The sequence below is a fragment of the Hylobates moloch genome, unplaced genomic scaffold (genome assembly GCF_009828535.3).
Source record: "Hylobates moloch isolate HMO894 unplaced genomic scaffold, HMol_V3 SCAFFOLD_7, whole genome shotgun sequence".
NCBI lineage: Eukaryota > Metazoa > Chordata > Mammalia > Primates > Hylobatidae > Hylobates > Hylobates moloch.
In genome coordinates this window covers 18,321,713-18,341,305 of record NW_026652282.1, presented here as the reverse complement: position 1 = coordinate 18,341,305, position 19,593 = coordinate 18,321,713, and the positions used below count along the sequence as shown (strand labels likewise).

The window sequence follows — 19,593 nt, the reverse complement described above, 5'->3', positions numbered from 1 at the left end:
GAGACAGAGTCTCGCTCTGTCGCCCAGGCTGGAGTGCAGTGGTGCAATCTCGGCTCACTGCAAGCTCCGCACCCCCGGGGTTCACACCATTCTCCTGCCTCAGCCTCCCGAGTAGCTGGGACTACAGGCGCCTCCCACCTTGCCCGGCTAATTTTTTTTTTTTTGTATTTTTAGTAGAGATGGAGTTTCACCATGTTAGCCAGGATGGTCTCGATCTCCTGACCTCATGATCCGCCCGCCTCGGCCTCCCAAAGTGCTGGGATTACAGGCATGAGCCACCGAGCCTGGCCAGGTATGTCTTTATTAGCAGTGTGAGAATGAACTAATACAGTAAATTGGTACCAGTAGAGTGGGGTGCTGCTATAAGGATACCCAAAAATGTCGAAGTGACTTTGGAACTGGGTAACAGGCAGAGGTTGGAACAGTTTAGAAGACTTGGAAGAAGACAGGAAAATGTGGGAAAGTTTGGAACTTCTTAGACACTTGTTGAATGGCTTTGACCAAAATGCTGATAGTGATATGTACAATGAAGTCCAGGCTGAGGTGGTCTCTGATGAAGATGAGAAACTTGTGGGGAACTGGAGCAAAGGTGACTCTTGCTGTGCTTTAGCAAAGAGACTGGTGGCATTTTTCCCCTGCCCTAGAGATCTGTGGAGCTTTGAACTTGAGAGAGATGATTTAGGGTATCTGGTGGAAAAAATTTCTCAGAGCAAAGTGTTCAAGAGGAAGCAGACCATAAAAATTTGGAAAAGTTACAGCCTGACAATGCAGTAGAAAAGAAAAATCCATTTTCTGGGGAGAAATTCAAACCTGCTGCAGAAATTTGCATGAGTAACAAGGAGCCGAATGTTTATCACCAAAACAATGGGGAAAATGTCTCCAGGTGATGTCAGAGACCTTCATGGCAGCCCCTCATGTCACAGGCTGGGAGGCTTAGGAGGAAAAAATGGTTTTGTGGGCCAGGTCCAGGATCCCTCTGCAGTGTGCAGCCTAGGGACTTGGTGCCCTGCATCCCAGCCACTCCAGTCATGGCTAAAAGGGGCCAAGGTATAGGTTGGACTGTGGCTTCAGAGGGTGCAAGCCCCAAGCCTTGGTAGTCAAGAATTGAGATTTGGGAACCTCTGCCTATATTTCAGAGGATGTACGGAAATGCCTGGGTGTCTAGGTAGGAGTTTGCTGCAGGGGTGGAGCCCTCATTGAGAACCTCTGCTAGGGCAGTGCACAGGGAAATGTGGGTTCAGAGCCCCCACACAAAGTCTCCACTGGGGCACTGCCTAGTAGAGCTATGAGAAGAGGGCCACCATCCTCCAGACTCCAGAATGGTAGATCTACCAACAGCTTGCACTGTGCTCCTGGAAAAGCTGCAGGCACTCAATGCCAGTCCATGAAAGCAGTCAGGAGTGGGGCTGTACCCTGCAAAGCCACAGGGGCAGAGTTGCCCAAGGCTGTGGGACCCCACCTCTTGCATCAGTGTGACCTAAATGTGAGACATGGAGTCAAAGGAGATCATTTTGGAGCTTTAAGATTTGGCTGCCCTGCTGGATTTCAGACTTGCATGTGGCCTGTTGCCCCTTTGTTTTGGCCAATTTCTCCCATTTGGAACGGGTGTATTTACCTAATGCCTGTGCCCCCATTTTATCTAGGCAGTAACTAACTTGCTTTTGATTCTACAGGGTCCTAGGCAGAAGGGACTTGCCTTGTCTCAGATAAGACTTTGGACTTGGACTTTTGAGTTAATGCTGGAATGAGTTAAGACTTTGGGGGACTGTTGGGAAGTTCTGTTTTGAAATGTGAGGACATGAAATTTGGGAAGGACTAAGGGTGTAATGATATGGTTTGGCTGTGTTCCCACCCAAATCTCATCTTGAATTATAGTTCCCACAATCCCCATGTATTATGGGAGGGACCTGGTGGGAGGTAATTGAATCATGGCAGCAGTTACCTCCACGCTGTTCTCATGATAGTGATTTATCATGAGAGCTGATGGCTTTATAAGGGGCTTCCCCTCTCCCGCTTTGCTCTGTGCTTTTCCTTGCTGTCGCCATGTGAAGAAGGATGTGTGTGCTTCCTCTTCTGAAACGATTGTAAGTTTCCTGAGGCCTCCCCAGTCCTGTGGAACTGTGAGTCAATTAAACCTCTTTCCTTTATAAATTACCCAGTCTTGAGTATGTCCTTATAGCAGTGTAAGAATGAACTAAAACACAGGCATACTGAAAACATACTAAATTAGAATATTCAATAAATTCTATGAATGTACTATTTAATGATTATTCAATCTGTAAACTTTTAAACTCATTTAGTAGGTTACTAGTAAGCAATATCTAGTCACAAGTGAAAATGGAAGTCTGTGATGTGTTATTTGCCCATAAGAATCAAAGAAAGGACTGTCACTTCTGGGTCAGACCTCAGTCATCGGAGCCCTTTGCCAAGGATGGCCCATACTTTGGGAATCACTGCTGTAGGGAAGCAGCCCACTGGGAAACACTTTTCATAGTACAGACTGTTCCCATGTAGGGCTTTGCAAATGCTACTATGAAACATTTTAGAAATAATAAAGTCATCCATAGGAATCAGAGAATATACAAATGAATAGGATAATATTTAGTGTACTGTTGTACTCTAACATGTCTAAATGTACCTTGATTGGGAGAAACATCATGTCATTCTGTACTACAGCTGTCTTCTGGGTGAATAAAGTCAAAATAGAGAGAAATTGGTTGTTATAAACAAGTGATGGCTTAGAGGTGGCTTCTTTGCCACTAAAATAACTGATCTCTTCTTTGAATTACTTTTATCCTGAAAGAATGCAGCTAAGTCAGGCAGCCGTTAGACAAACCAACCTTTATAACTGCAGGTAAATTTAATTATGAATGTTTATATGTTAATAATATCACAGTTTTTCCATTATTGTGATAATAATAGCTCTGTCTTCCCTAATAGATGATAAAATCCTTATGAGCAGAAATGGCTTTAGTCACACAGAGGTGTGAATTTTGGAGTCAGGATGCTTGGACTCATTTCTAAACTCTGCTATTTTCTAGCTCTTTAAGGTAAATTCTGTGTTCCAGTTCCTTTCAGTTCTGCAGAATAGAAATAATGATTTCAACCTCATAGGATCATTTTGAAGATTCCAAGAGATACTGTATTTAAGTCCTTAGCATAGGAGCTTAGTAAGTAATCAGTAAATGTTAGCTATTAGTAATATTAGCAGTGGAAATATTATAGGGATACCTCCTGTTACTGTGCTTCAATTCATTCCTTGAAGATTGCAATTTTTACAAATGGAAGGTTCTGGCAATTTTGTGCTGAAGGAGTCTATTGGTACCATTTTTCCGATAGCATGTGCTCATTTCGTGTCTCTGTATCACATTTTGGTAATTCTCACAATATTTAAAACTTTTTCATTATTATTATATCTGTTATGGTGATCTGTGATCAGTGATCATTGATGTTACTACTGTAATTATTTTGGGGTGCCATGAACAACAGTATACTAAATAACACATTTTCAATATAGATGAAACAGCCTTATAGTGGAAGATGATGCCATCTAGGACTTTCATAGCTAGAGAGGAGAAATCAATGCCTGGCTTCAAAGCTTCAAAAGACAGGCTGACACAGAAGAAAACAGAAGAAAGTTTAAGTGGTCTGGATGGAAGATCAAAACCAGCCACAACATTCCCTTACACCAAAGCCTAATCCAGGGCAAGGCCCTAACTCTCTTCAATTCTATGAAGGCTGAGAGAGGTAAGGAAGCTGCAGAAGCAAAGTTGGAAGCTAGCAGAGGTTGGTTCACGAGGATTAAAGAAAGAAGTCATGTAAGACAATAGACTTAATAAATGTTGTGTCTGTTTTTACTGTTCTCCCAATGGGCTGTTCTCCCATCTCTTTTCCTCTCCTCAGGCTTCCCTATTCCCTGAGAAACAACAGTTTTAGAATTAGTCCAATTAATTAACCCTACGATGGCCTCTAAGTGTTCAAGTGAAAGGAAGAGTCACATGTCTCTCACTTTAAATCAAAGCTAGAAATGATTAAGCTTAGTGAGGAAGGCATGTCAAAAGCCAAGATACACTGAAAGCAAGGCCTCCAATATAAAAATGATAGGAAAACGAAACAGCCTTATTGCTGATAGGGAGAAAGTTTGAGTGGTCTGGATAGAAGATCAAACCAGCCATAACATTCACTTAAACCAAAGCCTAATCCAGAGCAAGGCCCTAACTCTCTTCAACTCTATGGAGGATCAGAGAGGTAAGGAAGCTACAGAAGAAAAGTTGGAAGCTAGCAGAGGCTGGTTTATGAGGTTTAAGGAAAGAAGCCATCTCCATAACAAAAAAGTGCAAAGTGAAGTAACAAGTGCTGATGGAGAAGCTGCAGCAAGTTATCCGGAAGATCTAGCTAAGATCATTGATGAAGGTGGCTACGCTAAACAATAGAATTTTCAATACAGATGAAATGCCTTACAGTGGAAGAAGATGCCATCTAGGACTTTCATAGCTTGAGAGAAATCAATGCCTAGCTTCAAACCATAAAACAGGCTGACTCTCTTGTTAGGGGCTAACGGAGCTGATGACTTTAACTTGAAGCCAATGCTCATTTACCATTCTGAAAATCCTAGGGCCCTTGAGAATGATGCTAAATTAACTCTTCCTGTACTTTATAAATGAAACAACAAAGCCTGGAAAACAGCACATCTATTTATAGCATGGTTTTCTGAATATTTTAAGCCTATCATTGGAACCTACTGCTCAGAAAAAAAAGATTCCTTTCAAAATTACTGCTCATTGACAATGTACCTGGTCAATCAAGAGCTCTGTTGGAGATGTACAAGGTTAAAGTTGTTTTCATGTTTGCTAATATATCAGCCATTCAACTGCCCATGGATCAAGGAGTAATTTCAAATTTCAAGTCTTATTATTTAAGAAATGCATTTTGTAATGCTATAGCTGCCATAGATAGTGATTCCTCTGATGGATCTGGGCAAAGTAAGTTGAAAACCTTGTTGAAAGAATTCACTATTCTAGATGCCATTAAGAACGTTTGTGATTCACAGGAGGAGGTCAAAATATCAAGATTAACAAGAATTTAGAAGAAATTGAATCCAACCCTCCTGGATGACTTTGAGGGGTTCAAAACTTTAGTGGAGGAAGTCACTGCAAATGTTGTGGAAATAACAAGAGACTAGAATTGGAAGTAGAGCCTGACCCCAATTTTGAATGAAGTTCTATCGTGGATATAATGCTGTTGAACAGCATCTCATGCTGCTAATAAATCTTATGTGAAAGGAAGAGTAAATTGATAGAGCAAACTTTGTCATTTTGTTTTAAGAAATTGTCATAACCAACCCAACTTTCAGCTACCACCACCCTGATTAGTCAGCAGACATCAACATTGAGGCAAAACCCTCCACCAGCAAAAATAATAATAATAATAATAATAATAATAACAACTTGCTGAAGGCTCACATAATCATTAGCATATTTTAGCAATATTTCCTAATTAAGTTATGTACATTGTTTTTTAGACATAATGCTATTGTGCCCTTAGCAGACTACAGTATAGTATAAACATAACTATTATACGCACTGGGAACCTAAAAAATCTTGTCTGACTTGCTTTATTGTAATATTCACTTTATTGTGGTTGTCTGGAACTGAACATGCATTATCTCTGAGATATGCCTGTATTAGTCTTTGTATATACCACTGCACTTAGACCTGGATTTGTGGCTTTACACATCGTTGCCACTATACAACTGTTGTTAGGTTTCTGTTAAATTATGCTATTTTTTGGGGGGCAATATAGTATGCTAAGAGCCAGACTGCAAATGTTCAAATCCTAGCTCTACCACATAACTACCTAATTAATCCATGTGCCTCAGCTTTCTAGTCTGTAAAATGAGGATAACACCAGCAACTGAGCTTCCTCACAGCATTATGAGATTTAAATAAGACAGTATTTGTAATCAGAATAGCATTTTCATAATGTTTATTTACTTGCTAAATTAAAAAAAAAAAAAATGTTTTTCAACAGTTCTACCCCTCTCTTCCCTCCTTCAAAAAAAGCCACAAAACCTCACGAATTGGCCACAGTGGCTGAAAGTACTTATCAGACATAAAACAATTGAATGTTTGCAGTTATATCCTAAAAAAAACAAAGAGAGGCCACCTAAATGTTTGAATATCATGAAAGGAATTATCCAGATTTTTGAACACCTACTAAGTCTGTTTTTAATCATCCAAAATTACATCAGTATTCAGTTTATGAAAGTATACCTACATACTGCTTGAATCTATAATCCAATTTTACTTGTTCTGGCATCTCAGCATGTAGACTTAAAATAAATGACTATTATTATTATCACTATTATTTTTGGAGACAGTGTCTCACTCTGTCACCCAGGCTGGGGTGCAGTGGTGCAAACATGGCTCACTGTAGCCTAGATCTTCCAGGCTCCAGTGATTCTCCTGCCTTAGCCCCCCAAGTAGCTGGGACTATAGGTGCATGCTACCACATCCAGCTAATTTTTGTATTTTTTGTAGAGATGGGGTTTCGACATGTTGTCCAGGTTGGTCTCAAACTCCTGAGCTGAGGCAATCCACCTGCCTTGGCCTCCCAAAGTGCTGGGATTACAGGCATGAGCCACAGTGCTCGGCCTAAGTAATTATTTTGTATATGAATTTAGTTTAGCAGCTTTAATGTGAGAGCAAGTTATCATATGCACATCATATTGGGGAAAAATAAGTCCTACAAGATTTAAAGATGAGATTCAGAATAATTCAGTTATTCTTTAAAGACTTTTCTTACTACATCTGAATTTCACACAAACACACACACACACACACACACACACACACACACACACACACACACACAGACACACCCCACACAAAAACTTCTGTCTGCCTTTTCTTCATGTACTCTCAGGTTAGATGAGGGCTTTGGCAGCTAACAGCTTCCACATTTTCAGACAGAGTCAGTAAGTAGGTAAAATAAAGTTATGCTCTTTTGAAAAATGTCATAACATGCTTGGCTGATGGGCATATTGGGACCTTTGTAATGAGATGGCAGGGAAAGGAAGCAAGCAAGAACTAGCTGGAACTGAAGTTTTCAGCTGGAGTGAAGGAGGTAGGGTAGGGGATGTAAGGCAGCTAACCCTGTTGCATTGTTGGCCCCTGTGGGGTTGGCCTAGGAGATGGAGGGGGCTATGTTTGCAGGTTGGAGACACTGAGAAAGCCACTTAAGTTCCTGTCAAATTTACTCACTCACTCATTAATTCATTTACTCATAACATTTTTATTGAGAGCTTATAAGGTACTACATTTGTACTAGGTGCTGAAATACAGTACTGAACAAAATGGAGAAATTGTCCCTGCTTATCATTATAAACATGGGCATACCTGTCCTACCATGTACAGGAGAGAAAGACACTAAGCAGATGTTCACATAAATATATAATTAAAAATCCCAACAAAGGTTTTGAAGAAAAACTACTGGATGATAAGAGAAAATAGGAGAACTGATTTAGTTCAGAGGGTAGTGGTCAGGGAAGATGTCCTTGTGATTTCAGGTTTAGATAGGCAGGAATTCTTGGGAGAAAAAAGAGATAAAAGCATTCTCAGTAGCGGGAATAGCATGTTGAAAAGGAAAGTGGTGGCAAAGAGCTGGTCAACGACTAGGGTAGCTACAGCACAGTGAATAATTTCCTTTTAAATAAGTTTAAGAAAAATATATATAAACTAGAATATCAGATATATGGAATTAATAAAAATATATTTTATAATCCCATACACTTCTAAATCTTCATTATAGGATAATGAGTTGAACCCTGAAGCCAAACAATATTTGTCTTGCTTTGTGTATTTTTATTGGGCTGTTTTCCACAACAGAATAGTGAAGATTATACTCTAGGTGTGCTTATAAGGAACACTATATGCATGCATGCACACACCCCTTTACTTTGCTGTTTAAGGGGATTTAAATTCATACTAAATTTTCTCTAACTTTTAACTTAAAATATTTAGATTACATAGAGCTAGTATTACAGCAGAGATAGAAGCCTATGAAATGCAATACTCAATCTTCATAGTCCTCTTCCACTTAAGTCCTATTCCATTAAACATGGCCATGTTATCCAAAGGAGTAATTGGCAAAAATGAAGATTAGTGGTTCATCATGAAAGCAATTAGATTACAGATTGATACTGACATTGTGTTTTCAGGAAAATTTAACATAAGAAAAAAGCCTTTCATTTTTAAATAAGCATGTATAAACAGGTAAAAATAAAACAGAAATTCCTGTGAAATATAAAAAGCTATTATTTAAGCGTATGTTGTTTTGTCTCCAAAGTCCAAGCATTGTTAACTATAATATTCTGTTGTCCCAGCAATAGATCAAGCTAAATAACTATTTGTGTTTTATAACAGTGGCAGCTCAGCATGTTTCCCCTAACTTAAGAAATAGTAACATGAGGCAAAAGATAATTTTGGATAGAAATCAATCCAGGCACTGAAAACATTACTAACATCATCATACAAGGGCACATGTTTTTTCAAGTCAAGCCTTTCAAAATGCACTAATTTATTCATTAAAGCACAAATTCCTCTGTATATGGAATGTGTACCATGCACGAAGCAATAGGATAGAGTGCGGAAAGACCCCTGGAGTAGGTGATTTGGGTTCTAGTCCTGACAACAGCACTTACATTTTTTTTTTTTTTTTTGCAAAACAGCTTTTGTAAATCATTTCTGAGTTTGAGTTTTGTTATTTGCAAATAGAGTTGCTGTGAAGTTCAAAAGACATATCAAATGTGGAAACTTCCTTGCTAACTGTGAAAGTACTAAATAAGTGCAAGGTGAGATCCTCAAGGGAACTCAAGAGCCTAGTAAAAATCCCACCAATTAGAGTTCTCTCTTTTAGAACATTGGTTATAGATATCCAACATGCACTTGGGGGTTAGCGATTATTGTGCTTCTTCTAAACCTGACAACAGAGTTAGAAAGTACCCAGCCTTCTACTCTGGAACTGGTGTATCAGCATTACAGGGGAAGATCTCCCAAAGTTAACAATATTCCTTACTCTATGCTGGTCCTCTGTCAAAAATTAGTTGAGATAGATGTCAACTATCTGGGAAATACCATGTTACAGATTCAAGACATATAGTAAAAACAGGAGGCAAAAGTGGACTCTGATTTCTTTCTAGAATAAATTTCTAGAAGTGAAGTTAGTAGACCAGATCCTTGATATACATAACTAAATAATGTCCTTCAGAAAGGTGGTAACAGTTTATACTCCTCAAAAATATTTGCAATATTCCTGATTACCAATTTGGATCACCTTTTACTGTCTTCCCTAATTTAATACCTCATAATTCACAAGACTTAACTACTTACCTTCCCCACACAGTATAACATCTGTCAGGATATGCATGACAGAATGGAACAGGTTGAGTATTTAAATGTGCCTTCAATGGCTCACTACTCTCAGGATAAATCCAAACTTTTAATAATTTGTACACTCTGAGTCAAAGTGATGGTCTCTTCTTCCTTCTCTAGGTTCATCTCTCACTACCAACTACCCTCTCGAACAGGCCATCTGTGCCTCATCTTCAAACTTTTGTTCAGGGTATTACTTATGACTGGAACACTAGATTCTAGAGGAAGCTCAGTGCTCATATAGTTCTTCTGAATAGTGGTAATAACAAAAATGGTCCCCTTTCAAACAACTAAGAGTACTGATTTCAGGCTGACTCTGAATGTCTATGGAAAAAATAATAATTCAATCCATCAGTCATTTAATGGAGCAGATTATGATACAGGCGCTAGTGTCTTAGAAAGAGACTTTTGAGAGTATGTAACTGGGGAGAAGGGAGGGTAAAGAATGAGGCACCTAGGAGTGCTAATAACACTATAGTCCAAATAAAAAACATTTTTCTACACTCTAGTTTTATGAAAGAGCTATAGAATAAGTAGATGATTTAAGAGATTTGCTCAGAGAAACAACTCAATTGTAAGTTATTAAATCTTTCACATTTTGAATGCCTAGATGGTATACCTTCTACAGCAGGGGCAGATTAAAATTTTTTTGATATTTTAAGCATTAAGCACAGTCATTCAAATTACTTAAAAACTTGCAGTCCATGTTTTTCAAGGGCTCCTAATAAGAAGCTATAGTTCCAGTGACACAACAAACTACTTTTAACCAAAATGGTTTAAAATGCAACATTTTGTGGATTAAATGTTCCTGCTAACATGATTCTCAGCTTCCACATGGCCATTATCCTAGTTTCTCATCATCCATATGGCCTGGACTTAATAGCCCTGCTTCTGATCTCTCAAATGATGCTCTGCACTAGAGAGACCTGACAGGCCGATTTGATCATGCAAGTTCCCAGTTCAAAATTATTCAATAGCTCTTTATTACTGCAGGAAAGAACCTAAGTACTTTATCATACAGTTCCTGATCTAACCTTTACCTATGTCTCCAGGCCCATCTACTGCCCCTTCCTCATGCCATTTCCTCCAGTTGTTAATAAACCAGCAATTATAAGCCACATGAAATCCTTGGAACATGCCACATTCTCACACATTTGTGGCGTACCTGCATATGCCTTCGCACTAAAATACTGCTTCTCATATTTTATTCTTCATTCAAATGCTCCCCACTCTGAAGCCTTTTCTCACTTCCCCTAAAGACTAAGGCTCTATTTCTCCTATGTTCGTCTTATACTTTCTGCACCCACCCATCACAACAGTTAAGTTATACTGGGACTCTCAGCATGTCTTTCTCCCCATATAATGGTATGTCACGTCTTCCCATTTTACCTCTAGCCCTACCCTCCATGTCTAGCAAATAATAGATGCTCATTTTTAAATGGAATCATGACTATATTAAAATTATATCTTTAATGTTGAACTTTATAGCTATCTGTGCATTGCATAGTATCACACTGATGATTAATCAGCTATTTATTATTGTTCTCCGTCAATTTTGTGCATATTGTTATCCCATTAAAATCCAACTTGCTGCAACTATGAACTCATTGAACACATAAACTTAAGAAAAAAATCAATTACCCATCATTTTTTAAGGGCATAAACTTTAAAGTTAGGCTCTTTTGTGAAAATCTAGTAAAAGGATAAAAATAACCTAGACTTTACCCAAAAGAGTCACTTGCCAGTCTTCCAATAAAAGCTGTATTGAAGAGTCTTTGAAATTTTACTTACATGGTATAGTGTGGTCTCTGGCACAGGAGTGCCCATGATGTCTTGTCTCAGTGCATCCATTTGTAAACTAGGTAGCAATGAATAGTGAGTTGGGCTATTACTCTTATCACCCTTCTTTTTTGACTTCTTCCCTGTGTCCTTTTTGCTGTTTCTCTGAAACACGTATTCTTCTTGAGCAATCTTTTCATTGCTCATATACCGAAGTAGAGAGTTTTCTATATAAAAAGAGATAAATACACCAATGTAAATATACAAATACCCCAAATTTACCATTCTTTCTCAATTGTGCTATTATTAGGTTGGCGCAAAAGTAATTGCAGTTTTTCCCATTACTTTTAATCACAAGAACTGCAATTACTTTTGCCCCAACCTAATGTATTTCATTTCAGAACTTTAACTTGATTTAACTTATAAAATATGTAGTGAAATATGGTATATCTTAATTATTTGGTATGATACGACAATAAAAAATAGACAGTCGATAGATTATTTCTCCAAGTTTTAGCTTTGGACCAACTACATTAGAATCACCTCTGAAACTTGAATCAGAAATTCTAGGTGTGTAGCTTATAAAATTTGTAACAATCCCCCTCATAGGGATTTTGCCAAAGCCCAATAACAAACACCGGCCCATGGCATGCAAGGTAGTGTGCTTGGAGAAGTTAAGGCCCACATTAAGAACCAATAGTCAGGAAATTCAGTTCAGGAATTCTATGCTTAAATTGGTAGTCAGCTCTTAGTACTTCACATGGTTCCCCTCCCCATCAACAAAAGTCACTAAAATATGAAGTCCCAAAACAGTGACTCTGAGATAGCATGTGATAAGCATTTCTCTTTTATACTTTTCTTTATTCTATAGAACAAATGAGATTAGAAATTGAAGATTGGAAAATGGAATGAATACACAGATATAAAGGAAACTGTCAATGTTCCTGTATTTATCAACATTTTCAGAAATGCTCACTCCATAAAACAAGTATTAAGAAGACTAACGAATCAGATATTCATGCCTGCTTGTCCATATGGTCTGCGGATCTGTGCAGTAATAAAATAAATTCTGTATACTGGCTAGAAATAACAAGAAAATGGGTCAAACATATCATGAAGGAAGCTTAGTGAACTTACATTCTATGAATAGTTTTTTGTTTTCATTTGTTTTATTTTCCACCTATGACCTTACGGCTCTCTACTTCAGAAAGTCAAAGTAGCAGCATGACCCACTGGGCCCACCATACCCACACTTGATCAAATCCTATTTAGTAGGGAAACTTTCAGTTGCTCTCTACTGCTCATCTCTATAGCAGGATAAGTTAACATAAAAACTTACTTTTGGTAGATCCTTCAAGAGTAGCCCACCCCCATGTAAGAAGATAACTCTGAGCAGCAAACAGAACAGGAAAAAAAAGCAAAGTTTTTTTTTTTTTTCTATTTCTACATGGTTTTTGTTAGAAGTCACTGACCCAGTTTCCATTAGCTTTTAACCCATGTGCTTCAACGCTCATTTTGAGGTTGATTCCACACAAAATTGCTGAGGTTGCATTGCAGACCGATGAGGACTGATGATAAACTCTCCGTATTCACTGAACTTAATTATTTTATGCAGTTTCACACTTCTGACCTTGTGTTCCAAATATTACCTTTCACATAACAATCAGATATTTACTTTTAACACCGTACTTAAGTACCTGGAACCCCTCAGAAGGCATTCAGAGACAATATCTGTTTAATAATGGGTCAAGATAGTCAAATGTTGGTCTTACTTGGTTTTGTTGTACAATAAAGTCAATGATAGAATAAGTTTTCCACTGAAGCCATAACAATCTATTTACAGAACATTTAAATTCGCTTATTGTTCAAACAACCCAGCCTACACTGAAATTCTAGAACACTTACCTCTTCTACTATCTCTCTTCATCTTATTTGGATCTTCATAGTCCCCCACCCAATTATATTCCACTGGCATAGATATAGGTCGTAGCTTGCCTAAACACAGAGAACAAAGTTCACATCACATTGTTTTTCTTCCCCATGTCTGCTCAAACTTACACTGATTTTTAGCTAAAGTCTACCAAACACACTCACTCTTATGCAACATTATGGTTGGCATTTGTGTAGATGGAGAAAATGTGTTTTGAGCCAGAAGGTGAAATTGCCTATTGGCCAGGTGATAAAGCAAACTTAAGGTACTTTTTATAAATAATAATGAATAGCCTAGGTTAGCTCTCTTAGGAACCCCAGACTTTAAGGGTATAGTTTTGTTTTTTTTTTTTTTTACAAAGAAGATAATCATATAAGTGATTTTACTCAGTAACTGGATCTCTATCTTATTTCCTAATGTCCAAGTGTCTATATCTTGATAGCCAAGAGAGCTGCCAAGAGAGCTATCAAGATGGTAGCTCTCTGTGTTTAACCTGACTACCAGACATTAACTCACTGTTTCACGTTAGAACACCACAAGGATAACTTTTTATCTTTGCTGCATCCCATCTCCTATCACCATACATTTTGGACACCACCATGCCTCAAAAATATGGTTAGATTCTGTTTCATGTCCTACAGCTGAGTCTGCTTCTAAGCATCTCTTTTGCTACAGTGAGCCTGTCCAGCATATAGATCCAAGTAATCACTGCTTTGGTTTGTTCCATTTCCCCCTGGGTCTGTATCCTTACTAAACAGCATTTTAATTCAGCAAGGAGAACTCATGGCAAAGACTTCAAGAATAACTTTTATTTTGGTGAGGCTGCAGTATATTATTTCTGTTCCACTTGAAATTCCTGAAGCCTAGAACAGCCAAATAAAATAATTCAAAAGTTTTAACAGGATACCTAGCAAAATGCCTGGCATGAAATAGTTGCTTAATAAATTTCTAGTGAATGAAAAGCGGAGACTCACACAGGACTGGATCATACAAATAATAATAGTTATTATGATTATGATAATAGTACAAACATTTATATGTCATTTGCCATATACCACATACTAAGAGTTTCATAAGTATTAAATTGTTTACTCCTGATAATTCAGAGAAATATACTATCATTATCCTCATTTTAACTGATGAGGAAACTTAGGTTATATAACTTGCCCAAGGACATATACCTGGTAAGTACATAGTATCAGGATTCAAACTCAGGCACTCACACTTACTTCTGTCATAATTCTTGATGACTTCAATATTCACCCTCTGAGAGCCTGGCCTTTCAGTTTCTTGAGGTTCTCTCTCACACTCATTCCTGTGGTCATATGCTTAGTCTCACCAGCAAAGGCTGTAATCCCTTCAAATATCCAGCTTACCAACTACCACCTTTTGTATTTCTAGCACACTACCTGCAGTACTTCAAGTCCAACAATTCTTCCTCCTTTAATCTATTAATACCTGTCATACCACTTTTCAGTATCTGTCAGTCACCTTCTGTCCCTGCAACTTCCCTCCTTGCCCAGCTAAATTTTATGATTATTAAAATCACTCAATGTACTTTAAAAAATTCTGTTAGGAGAATTCTAATTCTGTTCTTAAGGAAAATGTATCAATCTTATGGCTTTTTATTGTGAACACTGATACAATTTAGTCTGTTTTGCTAAGCTCTTTTAAAATCTGAAGATTAACTAGACATGATAAAATTATTAATGAGCCAAAAATGTAGTATTTATTTAATGGCTTCCTTTCAAGGTATGCAAACAACTTTGTAAATGATCACCTAATATTCCAAATTCTCCAACAGTATATCTCTGCTCTTTTACACAGAGGGAATTTGAGTGAGATGATCTGAGGCAGGATAGGTAGTCAAGGAAGTAAACATGTCCTCACATGGCGACCATACAGTTAACACGGTAAGCCCCAGCACTCACACTGTAGTCCAGCTCATTCAAACACAGCTATCTACCGTAGGGAATTTCCCCTGCAGGGAGCACATGCATTTTGATTACACCTGTCCTCAGACTGACACTTTGCTCATTATAATAGCAAACAACACACCCCTGGATAGACATTTAAGATGCTAATGAGACATGCAATGTATGAACAAGCATGTGCAGCCACTGTGCATGTGCACCCAGAGGACAACCAAGAATATGCTTACTAGCAACACCTCTTCCCACTCCTTTATGAATAATTATGTAAGACTCTCATAAAGGGAGTCTCCCTAGTGCCAGTCTTGGTCTCATCCTTAGGAGCAGCTCGCCCTGAATCCTCTCTCATGGTGTACTGTCTATTCTGCACCTAACTTTCATAATATTCTTTGTCCATTGCAATAAATTGCTCTATACTATATCTCCTTTGCTGTGTGTCTCTTGTTTAAATTCTTTTAAGCTATGAAGAACCGACGTCTCACAACAGCCATCTATAGATCCAGGTCAATATTCTGCCCATCGAAAGTAGGGTAAGGGTTTGAGGGAAGGTCTCCTTTTGTTATGTCTATTCCCACACTTTGCATAATCAGTCCTCCAGATTTTCAATGTTATGAAGGCTGTATTTTCAAAATATCTACAATTTATTTCTTTAGGATCTGGTTTTAGAAATAAACTCTACTTCAGAATGGGCACTGAAACAAGCAATTAACAGCTCTAGCACTGTTTTTACATGTCATCAAAAAATCTTTTGAAAAGTGAAAATCCAATAAATAAGCAGTTGTTTCACTTGCTCTATATGTTATATATATTAAAAAGCTAGTTAGATATTTTTTGAAAATTGGTTGTTTGGAGTCAAACATATGTGCACAAAAACAACAAGAAGAAACATACTTCACACACAGAATATGAAATACATAATTGTATTCATTATATTTTGTGTCATCTCTGAAATTCTAATGGAGCTAGTCATTGAAGCATGTAATTAAGCCCTTGATATGTCTGGTTGTATAATTAGCCATAGAAACAACTATGCAGAAGATTTTTAACACTGACTTTTCCGGGGGTGACTTTTTTTTAACAGAATTATACTGTATATTACTAATACACAATTGAAAGAAAATAAACTAAATTAGAAAAAAAACGAAAGAAAAAGCTTTACTGAAATTTACTTTTGGAGAACATCAAGGTTTTGCTTTTATTAGTTATAAAACTATAGATTCAGCAATGCAAATAAAAATAAGTATTTTAAAAAGTAAAGTATATTATTGATTTAGGTAGAACAAATAAGGTTGCTTATAAGTATTGATTTTTAATTGTGCTGAAATACTGAAGTCGACTTAATAAAGCAGTTAAACCAATAACATAAGGTAACATTCTTGTATAAATAGCAGTCCATGGCAGATTGAAAAGTAGACCATGGCTTAAATTATTTCTAATTCCAAATATACAGATCATCGACTACAGCTTGAAAATATGTTTGCTACTGCATATATACAGCAACATTTTAATTTCACAGGACAGCAAAGTTCAAATGGAAAGATAACTTTATGATTCAATGTTTTAGTGCTGTTGGTAAAAAACCAAGTGAAACAAAACACCAAAGGCAAGAGTACTATAAGCATTATAGACTTAAATCAAATATATACTACTATTAATACATGCAAAGTATTTTTATACTCATATGACTTTTTAAGGCTTTAATATAAGTGGATTGGTTTAATAAAATTAAATACATCCGACCCATTCCTGTGTAAATGTACATAAATAAAACATAAATCTCCGAAAAGTAATCTGGAAAAGTTTAAGACATGTCTTTACATAGTAATACTTATATTGGTTTTTGAAGTTGTAAAGTTAAGATTACTAATTCATGATAAGAATAGTAACAGCAAAGAATATAATCTAGAAAACGAGGATTAGAGCCCATTTAAATATTTTTGCTGACCACTTCTTAATTTTTTATTCCTTTAAGTATAAAGCATGTATTAATTGCAGAGTTCATTTGGCACCCTATCATAAGCCTTGTGATACCACTGTGCTAGTGCCTCATAATATAACCATTATTTTATTTGGCTTTTAATATCTGTTGCACATCTAGAGTTTTTTAATTATATCTCCATAGAGACACGAATTTTTTGCTGTATTTCTTCCTGTATTCTAATAAATGTGGTAAAGGTAAAAGATAAATATTTTTATAGAGGCACACAGAAAAAAGATAAATTTTTTTGGACTTTGTCTGAATTTTATTATGATACTGATGGAAAGTAGGTTTTAAGAATTATGGACTATATTCAGCTGCAATTAAGCAAATGGAACACAAAATACAATTTTAAGAATATAGACAACGATGAAGTTCTGTATAATGACATATCCTAATTACGTATTTTAATACAAAATTGCTATGCTTTAATGCTAGTGTACAAAATTGCTTGAAAATAAACTATTTTTTACCTCAGATAATAAAGCATTTTAGGTGATATCACAAATGCTACAATTCCCTTTGGCAGAGTTAACTGCTCACTCTACTGGGCTCCCTAAGCTTTTTCCTAGTGCCTTTAGCATATATACAATACTTATTATGCTGTATTGTGACATTAGGGAGATCTCAAATTACTGAGTTGCTCATTGGATCCTATTCCCTCCGACCTACTCAAGGGCATGCCTTGAGCAATCCTCCCTTCTTTCTCCTGCATCATCAACTTTTCTCTTTCTACTCAGTCATTCCCATTAGCATATAAACATGCTGTAATTTCTCCAATAGTTTTTAAAAAAATAACTCTCCTCACCCCACAAACCTCTACCCAGCTACCACCTTATTTTTTGTTCCTCTTTACAGAAAACCTTGTAGAAAGCTTCTTTATATTTGTAGCCCCCAATTCTTCTCCTCCTCTCTTGAATCTTCTCCGATTAAGCACGTGTCCCCACTATTCCACCAAAACTGCTATTGTCAAGGTTTTTAGGGCCTCCATGTTGCTAAATCCATTAGGCAATTCTTAGAGTCCTTGACTTTTCTGATGTATCTGTAGCATTAGCACCGAGTACTACTCCTTCCTTGAAACACTTTCCTTACCCGGCACCCTAGGACTCTGTCTTCTGATTTTCGTCTCTTCTTATCATAAATTCACATGCATCCTTCAGAGCTAAGCAAAAATGTCATTTCCTCAGGGATACAATCCTTGGCCTCTCATTTTAGGTCAGGATTCTCTGTGTTTGTCTCATTTCCTCTCAAAGTTCTTCTTTGTAGCATGACAATTATAGTCACATAAGTATTTATTAATTTAGTTACTTGAATTATGTCACCCTTCTAGACTGTAAACTTCATGGGAGAAGACAGACTTTTCTACTGTTTACTGTGGTATCTCCCACACTTAGCGCAGTACCTTAAACACAGTAACCGCTCAATATTTAACTCATTGCTTGTTAAGAAAGTAAATAGGGGACTTTCCTCAGACACTAGACCAAAAAGGATCCAAGCTATATCATTAGTTTCTATTTTCATAGTTTCTTTCCCTTTCCTTCCTTCTAATTTTCCATTTCCTTCTTTTCCTCCCTCTTCCTTCCAAGGCAAGTATGTTGCCCTCACCAATACTCTTCATTTTTCTGACAAATTGAGCTTTACAGAACTGTTTGGCAATCAAGTCAGAATTAGTTCTGTCTCTTGATTTCTTATCTACATACATTCCCATGTTGTCTGTTGAAACACCACTGAATTGCTGCCTTTTTCCATTTGTATCGCTTTTAAAAACTCTCTAAAAGCATGCTAAAGTCATTAAGTTTCAGGGTAATAAACAGCACCTGAGAAGCAATCTTCTCTTACAGTTGTCAAAGGTTTAAAAAAATTTTCAAAGAAATTTCTCCGTAAGTCTGACATGCCCTTTAATGTTCACAAAAAAGCTTTCTCTAGAGTCTCAGAAAAAGTATACACATATACACATCTGTTCTGAATATTTTAGCCAATATTTTGATGAAAATGAGTATAGTAAGTACAGTTAAGCTATATGCTTGCCACATACACTCATCAAAAACCCCACATACCAGACAGAAAAATTACTTTCAGATGGCTGACTGAATTTCTAGGAAAACATCCTGGGGTTATTTAAGGTAGGGAATCACACATTTAAAGAGGAAGTAAAACTGAATTAAATGGAAAGTCAGTAATTTTTAAAGGATAATGGTAACATATCTGGATCCAGTAAAATAAGTAAGAATGAGCGATATGATCTTTATAGCCATATTTTAAAAATTTCATTTTTGGATAAAAGAGGCTGAAGAAATTGGTTTGTAAACATTTCAATGTGAGGATTATTTAAGGATTACCTTTAATGACTTATAAATAATACAAATCAAATATAAACTTTGTATTGATTAATTTAAAATCTTTTCAGTTTCATTGATGCAGAACAAAACCAGTTAAAATCTCATTTCCAAAATAAACAACCCCATAAAAAAAGTGGGCAAAGGACATGAACAGAAACTGTTCAAAAGAAGACATACATACTGCCAACAATCATATGGAAAAAAG

General features: G+C 36.9%; 1 protein-coding gene across 5 annotated transcripts in view; it reads right to left on the bottom strand.

The window, feature by feature from the left end:
• Positions 1–19,593, bottom strand: part of LOC116812285 (connector enhancer of kinase suppressor of ras 2) — a 173,123-nt gene that overhangs the window by 82,850 nt on the left and 70,680 nt on the right. For 3 of the 5 annotated variants that reach the window (XR_009214309.1, XM_032757989.2, XM_058441494.1), the window contains 2 exons: positions 13,116–13,205; positions 11,223–11,437 (listed from right to left, as the gene is read on the bottom strand). Coding sequence is in view for 4 of the 5 variants with exons in the window: in XM_032757989.2 (XP_032613880.2) it covers positions 11,223–11,437; positions 13,116–13,205 (305 nt within the window). In the remaining variant the exon portion in view is untranslated. The remainder of the gene's footprint in view (positions 1–11,222; positions 11,438–13,115; positions 13,206–19,593) is intronic. The other 2 variants (XM_058441493.1, XM_058441495.1) reach the window with 1 other exon arrangement.